Here is a 10,999-nt window from a genome sequence, read left to right on the forward strand (position 1 = left end):
CCCCCCCATCCGATCTGAAGGAGTATGGGGTACATTGGTGCATAGGAATATTGTCCTTCTTATAAATGCACCAAGGAGGGTGGCCATGTAAACCAAGCACTGCCACCCTCATAAAGGGAGCGTTATGAAGAACATATCATTTTCAGCATATACATTTCAATTCAAAGGTATTTCGGCAACCACCTATGAAGTATTAGATTACATTTTTGTATTGGGCTTAGTGACCTATTTTATGTTTTTTTGGGGGGGTTTTAACTACTTAAAAGTGTCAACTTTGATGTTCCTCGTGTCGTTTCTGCAACAGACTTTTGTTTTGTGCTGTGAAAAGCCCCGGCCTGCCATGTGTTCACATACATGAGATTATCTGTATTCCCCTGATGTTTCCTTCCTTCCACAGCACACATAAATAGATCAGAAGAAGATGTGGCGTGTGCAGAATGCCGTCCCGGGGAGAGGCGCGGAGATGTTGTCTATGGACGTCTCACTTTCTACTAATCATGTTATGCCAGGCGAACGCAGAATCCGATCCGGCTCAAGCATGCATCCAGGTATGTACTTCTAACTTCCATCTTCTGGAATAGTGTAACTAAAAGAACAGTTTTTATGGAGACAGGAGAGAAAGAGGGAAGGAGGACAGTTAGGGACCTGGGGCACACCAAGGGCAAATGGCACTAGCAGGTCAGGCTTTTATGAGCTTGGTGGACATCCCATTCCAAAACCATGGTCATTAACGTGAGGCTGCCAACCACAGCCATTGCTATGGAACTGCCCCCTTTCCCCCCATGGCCTTTACTATGGTGTTGCCTCCCTCTTTGGGGCTAGAACATCTTTCAGTCTCCTGGGAAGACTTTACCCACGATATTGGAGGGTGTCTGTGGGAATTTGTGCCCATTTGTGAGGTCAGGTACTGATGTTGGATGAAAAGACCTGGCTCACAAATGGCATTTAGTAGGGTTGAGATCAGGGCTTTGAGCTTGTTGGATATAATATTTTAAAACTATGGGTAATCATTTGAAAGTGCCCAGTTGTGGTTAGAACATCCTCCACTCTTCTGGGAAGGCTTTCCTTAAGATTTTGAAGGGTGTCTGTGGGCATTTGTGAGGTCAGGTACTGATGTTGGATGAAAAGACCTGGTTTACAAAGGGCATTTAGTAGGGTTGAGATTGGGGCTTTGATCTTGTTGGATATCATATTTTAAAACTATGGGTAATCTTTTGGAAGTGCCCCGTTGTGGTTCCTTTACTCTTCTGGGAAGGCTTTCCTTAAGATTTTGAAGGGTTTCTGTGAGCATTTGTGGCCATTTTTGAGGTCAGGTACTGATGATGGATGAGTACCTGCCAGTGCCATTTGCCCAAGGCTCAGCATGCTTTTATGAGCTCATGATGGATGAGAAGACCTTGCTCACCACCGGCATTCCAATTCATCCCAAAGGTGATCAGTAGGGGTGGGATCAGGGTTCTGTTCCTCCACACCAAACTGTTCACACCATGTCTTTATGGGGTTGCCTCCCATCTCTCTATGGCCATTAACATGGAGCTGTCCCCTATAGTGACTATGACATCCTCCACTCCAACCATCATACCTGTATGAGCTTGTTGGACACATCCCATTATTTGTGGCTATACCATCCTCCACTCTGCTGGGAAGACGTTTAACAAGATTTTTGAGGGTGCAGGAATTTTTGCCCATTTGTGAGGTCAGGTACTGATGTTAGATGAGAAGACCTGGCTCACAATTGGCATTCCAATTCATCGCTGAAGCTGAGGTCATGGCTCTGGTCAGGGCATTGGAAAGCCTTGACAACTGACCATCATACTAATATGAGATTCTTGCACATCAGGTACTTGCATTAGATGAAAAGACCTTACTTACCATCTCCAACTCACCCCAAAAGTGTTCAGCAAGTTCATGGTTGGGGCTCTGTGGGCATTTGTGCCTGCTCAACCAAAAGAGCATTCAAGCAGAGGTCATTGAGCTTTGGTACTGATGCTGAATGAGAAAACCTTACCCACAATTGGCTTTCCAATTCATCCCAAAGATGTTTAGTAGGGATGAAGTCAGGGCTCCGTGTAGGACACTTGAGTCCTTCCACACCAAACTGGTCCCACCATGTATTTATGGAGTTGCTTCCTATCTCCCCATGGCCATTAATATGGAGTTGCCCCCTTAGTGCCCCCTTAGTGACTATGACATCCTCCATGCTTCTGGGAAGGCTTTCCACAAGATTTTGGAGGGTGTCTGTGGGAATGTAAGGTGATTTATGAGGTCAGATACTGATGTTGATAAGGAAGGCCTGGCTCACAATTGGCTTTCCAATTCATCCCAAAGGTGTTCAGTAAGGTTGGGGTTAGGGCTCTGTGCAGGACACTCGAGTTCCTCCATGACCTCAAACTTCCTGAATACCTTTGAGGTGAGAAAACCTGATCCCAGAGGTGTTCCGCAGGGTTAAGGGCAGGTACTGGTGTTAGATGAGAAGACTTTGTATCAAAGGCCTTTCAAAAGTAGGGTTGAGGTCAAGTCTCTTTGCAGGACAATTTAGTTCCTCTACACCAGAGGAACCCTTCAAAATCTTAAGGAAAGCCTTCCCAGAAGAGTAAAGGAACCACAACGGGGCACTTCCAAAAGATTACCCATAGTTTTAAAATATGATATCCAACAAGATCAAAGCCCCAATCTCAACCCTACTAAATGCCCTTTGTAAACCAGGTCTTTTCATCCAACATCAGTACCTGACCTCACAAATGCCCACAGACACCCTTCAAAATCTTAAGGAAAGCCTTCCCAGAAGAGTGGAGGATGTTCTAACCACAACTGGGCACTTTCAAATGATTACCCATAGTTTTAAAATATTATATCCAACAAGCTCAAAGCCCTGATCTCAACCCTACTAAATGCCATTTGTGAGCCAGGTATTTTTGGAGCTGGCTTTGTACACAGGAAACCCCTGACCTCTGTCATTTGGAGGGATCACCACAAACTTTCCGTCATACAGGTTGGTGTGATGGTCAGGTGTCCCCAAAATGTAGTGGACTGCCTGCAGTCATAGCCCGAAATCTAAAGCTGCAATATCATATTCTATAACCATTCTCTAAGCATCCTCCTGACACAGAGTTCACCCAGAGAGGATACTCCCGCTCTCCTCACCTTCTGTATCTTTACGATTTTGACCGATATCTGACTGCTATGTATATATGATGTGTGCCTGCCAGAAACCAAGCCTGCCAAGTGTTTTTACTACATATTAAATCATATATTGGTATTATCTGGCACAGTAATACACCAAATTCTTTGATATACCCCAATGTGCTCCTCGGGTCAGATATACGATTGGCAGGTAATTGATGACAGACGAATGTATGGAAGGAAGACTGCGGTTTTTATTGGGGTCAGGGTAAGTAAAACCGAAGCCAATTTTTTAAGCTCTTGTTAAGAAAGGGGGAAGAGTAGAACCTTAGTTGGCAATTTATCGCTGCCTGCTTCTACACTGGGTACGTCTACCCTCACTTTCTACAAAGAACCAAATATACCGCGCTCGAAAAAAAAACATATAGTGAAAATTATGTGAACAATAACTGAGAAGAACAATCTTTCAAAGTCGAAAACTTCTAAAATTCCAATTGATACATAAAAAACAAAACAAAAAAACACTAAAATAAGTCCATGTGCGAGAGTTGTTTGAAGTACTGACCACTCCTGCAGTGCACATGTAGCAAGGTCCCGGACCTCCAAACACCTAATGGTGACCACCAGAGCCGACATCCATCTTCGTAGAGTGGGTTACAATGCATGGTGGGTGTAATGCAAGATGGAGTGATGGGCGCCAGATACTTTTTGAATGCAAAAGAGATTTATTGTCTCCTAACCCTTAAGTAGATGCAATGTTAATTGGCAGACTGCGAGACTTCTATAGGTAGACAGCTATACAGTGGAAGGCCTCCAGCCGGATACCACTTCTGTATAGGTAGGACCGCTGTCTCCTATGGCAACAAATCTTGCAACAGTCACTAATGGTAGTTGTATTTAACGATTGGTAACACAGATAGTTCTCCTCGTACTCTACAGTCTCTCACTGTAGGTCTTCACTCACCAAGCTCCCAGTCTCTCACTAGTCTCTCAGACCCAATTGCCACTGGATCCCTGGAGCTCCTCCACTTCCGTAACGCGGTATCATTCTCAAGCGTCACCTGCTGGGTCCCTGGCTTGGCACTCACAGATACTCCTCAAGCATCAACTCTGCTGTCCCGCTGGGTCCCTGGCTTGGCACTTGCTGAAGTTTTTCCACTTTTTCACCATCCCTGGTTGGTGAGAAGACTGTCCTGGTACTGGCTCCAGCTACTCACAGTGGTCTCCGGTAACAAGGTGGATGGTCCCTTAGTGGCGACAGGTTCCCCTCTACCTCCGACCACAACTGGTTCCCTGTCCGACTGAACCGTTACTCTCGGTTGGACTCCAATCCTGCAGTCCCAACCCTACGCTGCTTCTTCTGCTTCTGGATAGGCCCTCATACAGCCTAGCAGCCAGATGCCCCCGGGATAGGCCTTAAGCTTCCAGCCTTGCAGCCCGGAGCAGCATAATGCATGTCCACCCAGACAGCCATCCAGGTGGCACAGAACCCCCAATTACCTGACTCTGCCCAAATAAATAGGCTCTCCCAGCAGGCCAGGTGGCTAAAAAGACCCCCAAAATTGGCTGAGACACCCCATCCAGTCATAACCTGATCTTGCCAAGCCCTTGTCCATCTAAGGGCACATGCATAACGCCACCTAGTGACAGAAGAGAGAAGGTGCAGCAAGTCCAGAACTAGAGCAGAATCACTAACAATTAACCAGGGCAACTAGCGCCTGGCAAACTAAATTTACTAGCAACCCTGCTTAAACACCAGGGTGCTACACATAAATATTCTAGATAACAACCACCTTCTCTTTTGGACACATTCTCACCACGGTGGTTGGACCTTAAAATGACCACAGAAAAGGATTAGAAAGCTGAACATCTTGGTAGAGGAGCTGGGCTTTTTTTCCTTATGTCAGAGCTGCCCCATCATGGCTAGCAATCTGAGGACTGGATGTGGGTAATGACAGAGGTGCAGGAAGCACAGATCCACAGAATAGATGAAGCAGAAGCAGGGAGATCCTTGCACTTCAGGTCCTCCAGTACAGCTTCTTCCCCAGAAAGGAGAACAGTGAGCAGTACAGCACTAGAACTTAGCTACCAGTATTGCTTGTGGTCTGTTACATACCTCGCAGGTAGAGCCCAACTTATAAGAGGAGATCTCTCTTACAGCCCTGGCTTAGGAGCCACTGGAGTTGGGTCAGTGGCCTTGAGAGCGGTGTGATGTAGGAGTACCTGTGAGATCTATGGTAGCTGGCACAGATGGGCATGATGATGAACCACCAGGAAGGACCGTGTTGCGGATGATAGCAGAGGCAGATGCAGGTGAGCGACCCGTTGAGCTGGATGGTGCAGGATCAGCAGCTGGCTGGAGCAGGGCGAGAGAAGCCGGGTCAAACACAGGTAATCAGACAGAGCAAGGCGGCATGCTGGAGCAAGGTCAGATGAACAGGCAGTGGCTGGCAACAGGATATCAAGCAGAAAGTCTCTTAGCAGAGTCAAGTCAAGCTGAGGTCAGGATTGGAGATATCAGGTAAGTCAGCAAAGCCAGGCCAATACCGGTAATCAGATCGCAGGTACAGGTTTCAGGACACGGTAAGCTGCAGATCAAACAGCACTGCACAAGTGCAGCTGCTGTTCTTTTAAAGGCCCATTGGCACCAAGCAGCATCTAGCGTGCACGCACATCTGGCATGTGCCCCCGCGCGCGCACACACACGCTGCTCCCTGGCTCGTTGCTCTGGAACTCGCTCTTCAACTAATCCTTTCCCTATTACTGACCTACAATGCCACTGTTCTACTAGGTGTCTCAATGTGAAGGCAGCTATCTTGGTATAGGGGCAGGGCTTCGCTTCCTCGTGTCAGGGCTCAGCCCCCCCCCCCCCCGCCCATCATGACTAGCAATCTGATGACTGGAGGGGTAATGATAGGTGTCAATTTATTTTTGCTAATTTTTGGTCTTTTTTCATTTGTTTGCCAAAAAATAAAAATAAAAAACGCAGTGGTGATTAAATGCTACCAAAAATGTGCTCTATTTGTGTGAAAAAAATTATACAAATGTCACATGGGTACAGTGTTGCATGACCGCACAATTGTCATTCAAAGTGTGACAGCACTGAAAGCTAAAAGTTGTCCTGGAGAGGAAGGGGGAGAAAGTGTCTGGTATTGAAGCAGTGGTGAAGCTAGACATTCTTTCACCCGGGGCACATGCCCCCTCCCCCACTCCCCCCCCCAGTTTCGGCCCTCTATTGAAGGGGTTGAAGTAGAAGTCTAGAACTAACTAGCTCCCACCTCCCTTCTAAACTACTCCTGTAGAAGCAACATGATTTAATATATATATATATATATATATATATATATATATATATATATATATTGTATTTCTGGAGTTCCTTTCTGGTTGATACAACCAAGCCTCTGCTTTCCTGGGGGCGGTCTGGAATGTCTTCGAACAGCTCTTGGCCCCAGACCGACTGTTGCTATAACGCAAACTTGAAAGGGCCCATAGCTGACAAGATGATTGATGAATGTCCTGCTACAGAAGATCAAAGGGCCAGTTAAGATTGAAGTTTGACCTTGGATATAGAGACATGATACATGGACAATGCTGCCCCTAGAGGCCAATACAGCAGGACGGACAGTAATATAATCCTGTTGAGGAGGACTGCCCTATAAATACTGATTCGTCAAAAGACTAGATGGGATGGCAATGGGGCTGGATCTGGATTGTGTATGATTGAAGTATAAAAGACTGAACGAGTGAGAGAGTTATCTCTGTCTCTACCCTTATCGCTCTTGGCTTGTGCCTGAGCCACATGGCTATCTTTTTGTCATCTGAGCCCAGTCCGATGATACAAAGCCTCGAGGAAAGCATTGTGATAAGTATCTTGATATGTGCTCTGTTGGTATATGTTTGTAATATCTTTCTTTAGTACTCTCATGTTAGCGTTTTCCTATTTTCTTGGGAAATAAATAAGACTTTGTTTTAATAAGCAGTGTGCTTGAATTCATAGTTAGCCTTGTATTATAGTGATATCAACAGTAACGTGATCAGAGTTTTAATAGACCGGCTAACTAGGAGAATAGACAAGTTAATACATAAGTGCAATAAATAGAGGGAATCCATAACCACCCTCGAATATTTTATTGTACTAATTACTTCACCTATTATGAAGGTGTTTAGCTTCCGGGGAGAGGAGTGATCCCCGACAACGAATGGAATGCCTGGGCGGTGTTGTCACCCATAGACTTACTATGGGGCGTCTGTTGTCGGCTATCCCTCCTCTCCCCTGAAGCCGCCGCTGCCGCTGGGAGCCGATGACGTGATGTGACCGGAACACCTCGAGAACAGACAAGTATAACCATCTTCCTTCAATTGGGGGGGGCAATAGGATTTAGAATGAAGATGGGAGCATATTTAAACTGAATTAGTTCTAGCCTGGAATTCCTCTATAAGTTACCAATAGTACAGGGTTATAAAAAAATATGTGACTTCCCAGACACCACATACCACATATACATCCATTATAAAGAAGATTTTGTATTAATATATCATAATTAAAACAATGTTAACATAAAAAAAACATACATGGCTGACACATTGTTACATTTGATCCCCAAGTCTTCATACATTCTCCATGTTCCCACAAGGGACAACTACTGTAAATTAATGGGATATACCGATATTGATGTGGGAACGTGGAGAATGGCAACTTTGTTTTAATCATGATGTATTTATAAAAGAAATCCTTTTAAACTGATGTTAATGTGGGGTTTGAAAATCCTCTTATTGCAAAATATATATTGCACATACACACTACATTACCAAAAGTATTAGGACGCCTGCCTTTACACGCACATGAGCTTTAACCACTTGCACTTTAACCCCCCTCCTATCCAGACCAATTTTCAGCTTTCAGCGCTGTCGCAGTTTGAATGACAATTGCGCGGTCATACAACACTGTACCCAAATGAAATTTTTTTACTTTTTACCCCCAAATAGAGCTTTCTTTTGGTGGTATTTGATCACCTGTGCAAATTTTTTATTTATTTTTTTTAAATGTAAAAAGACCGAATTTTTGACTTGTTTTTGTTTTAAAATTTGATAAATGGGTAATTTTTTTCCGTCATTGATGTACACTGATGAGGCGGCACTGATGGCCACCGATAGGTGGCAGTGATGGGTACTGATGGGTGGCAGTGATGGGCAGCACTTCTAGGTGGCATTGACAGGTAGCACTAAGGATGAGCCGAACACCCCCTGGTTCGGTTCACACCAGAACCTGTGAACAGACCTAAACTTTGTGTGAACTTTAGAACCCTATTAAAGTCTATGGGACTCGAACATTCAAAATCAATGTTCAAAGCATCCTCCCAATGTTGAGGGCATGGGGCCTGGTACGGTTCAGGAGGGGGGGCACTCTCTTGCCCCCCCTCCTTTCCAGCAGCCTGCCAGGTTGCGTGCTCGGATAAAGGGTCTGGTATGGATATTTGGGAGGAACCCCAGGTCATTTTTTTTATTCGAAGCAGGGTTCCCCTTAATATCCATACCAGACCTGAAGGGCCTGGTAATTGAATTTGGGGGAACCCCACGCTTTTTTTTTATATCAATGACTTTCAATGAGTGTTCTCTGTATTACGGGGAGCCAACAATTCATTATAGCCGCAAGTGATTTTAAATGACTTTTTTTCCTGCAGAAATTACACTTTGTGCAGGGACAGTTCTAAGCACGTGAAACATGCGCCCCTTCACAGGCATACTATACACACCCCCCAGCTACGAAATTGAAAGGAATATTACACTTTTATTGTTTCATAGTTACATAGTTACATAGTTAGTCAGGTTGATAAAAGACACAAGTCCATCCAGTTCAACCTTAAAAACAAATAAATAAAATAAAAAATAATCGTACAATCCAGATACCCAATTTTATGCCCACAATTGATCCAGAGGAAGGTGAAAAAAAAAACCAGCAGAGCATGCTCCAATTTGCTACAGCAGGGGAAAATAATTCCTTCCTGATCCCCCAATAGGCGATCGGATTTTCCCTGGATCAACTTTACCTATATTAGTACCTAGTTATATTATGTACCATCAGGAAAGTATCCAAGCCTTTCTTAAAGCAGTCTACTGAACTGGCCAGAACCACCTCTGGCGGGAGTCTATTCCACATTTTCACAGCTCTAACTGTGAAGAAACCTTTCCGTACTTGAAGATGAAATCTCTTTTCCTCTAGACGTAAAGAGTGCCCCCGTGTCCTCTGGGTTGACCGTACAGAGAACAACTCAACACCAAGTTCACTATATGGACCCCTAATGTATTTGAACATGTTGATCATATCCCCCCTTAATCTCCTCTTCTCAAGAGTGAATAAATTTAGTTCCTCTAATCTCTCCTCATAGCGGAGTTCCTCCATGCCTCTTATCAGTTTGGTTGCCCTTCTCTGCACTTTCTCCAGTTCCCCGATATCCTTTTTGAGAACTGGTGCCCAAAACTGAACGGCATATTCCAGGTGAGGTCTTACTAATGATTTGAACAGGGGCAAAATTATATCTCTTTCTCTGGAGTCCATACCTCTCTTAATACAAGAAAGGACTTTGCTCGCTTTGCAAACAGCAGCTTGGCATTGCATGTTGTTATTGAGCTTATGGTCTACCAAAACCCCCAGATCCTTCTCCACTATGGATTCCCCCAGTTGAACTCCCCCTAGCATGTATGATGCATGCATATTCTTAGGCCCCAAGTGCATAACTTTACATTTATCAACATTAAACCTCATCTGCCACATAGTCGCCCAATTAGACAGTGTATTGAGGTCGGCTTGTAAATTGGAGACATCCTGTAAAGACGTTATTCCACTGCATATCTTGGTGTCATCTGCAAAGACAGAAATATTACTTTTGATCCCAGACCCAATATCATTTATAAAGATGTTAAAAAGTAAGGGTCCCAGCACTGAACCCTGGGGTACACCACTGATAACCTTAGACCATTCAGAGTAAGAGTCATTAACCACTACTCTCTGAATTCTGTCTTCTAGCCAATTTTCTATCCATTTACAAACTGATATTTCCAAACCTATAGACTTTACCTTACACATGAGCCGTGTGTGGGGAACTGTATCGAATGCGTTTGCAAAATCCAAGTATACCACGTCCACCACCACCCCTCTGTCCAAGGTTTTACTTACCTCCTCATAAAAAGAAATCAGATTTGTCTGACAACTTCTGTCTTTCATGAATCCATGTTGTCTGTTGCTTAAAGTGTTTTTGTTCAGCAAGAACTCGTCGATGTGGTCTTTTATTAAACGCTCCAGTATCTTCCCAGCTATAGAAGTTAAGCTAACAGGTCTATAGTTACTTGGTAAAGACTTTGATCCCTTTTTAAATATAGGCACCACGTTCGCCCTGCGCCAATCCAGTGGGACTATTCCCGTCATTAATGAGTCCCTAAAAATTAGATACAATGGCTCTGAAATTACAGAGCTCAATTCTTTTAGGATCCGTGGGTGGATGCCATCAGGGCCAGGTGCTTTATCCACCTTTATTCTGTCTAAGTATTTCTGGACCATATCACTTTTGAGCCATTGTGGATCATTTGGGGCTGTGTCACTATCACCCCCATTATGGACATGCGCTCCCCCATGCTCTTTTGTGTACACAGAGCTGAAGAAAGTGTTTAATAAATTAGCCTTCTCTTTGTCCCCAGTCACCAACTCTAGATTGTTTTGTAAAGGGCCTACATGCTCAGACTTGACCTTTTTACTATTAATATATTTGAAGAATTTTTTGGGGTGTGTCCTACTATCTTTTGCAATCTGTCGTTCGTTTTGAATTTTTGCATCCTTGATTTCCTTTTTACATATTCTGTTAATTTCTTTGTAACATTT

The 10,999-nt window shown here is 44.2% G+C and overlaps 1 protein-coding gene across 1 annotated transcript in view; it reads left to right on the plus strand.

The window, feature by feature from the left end:
• The first annotated feature begins 410 nt into the window (after positions 1-410).
• LOC143964525 (transforming growth factor beta activator LRRC32-like) overlaps positions 411-10,999 on the plus strand; it is a 34,859-nt gene continuing 24,270 nt past the window's right edge. Inside the window, exon 1 of the mRNA XM_077474335.1 lies at positions 411-548. Coding sequence (XP_077330461.1) covers positions 438-548 — 111 coding nt within the window. The 5' untranslated portion in view covers positions 411-437. The remainder of the gene's footprint in view (positions 549-10,999) is intronic.

Source organism: Lithobates pipiens, unplaced genomic scaffold (assembly GCF_037356315.1).
Source record: "Lithobates pipiens isolate NorthernLeopardFrog02 unplaced genomic scaffold, aLitPip1_a1.2 Scaffold_1, whole genome shotgun sequence".
Lineage (NCBI taxonomy): Eukaryota > Metazoa > Chordata > Amphibia > Anura > Ranidae > Lithobates > Lithobates pipiens.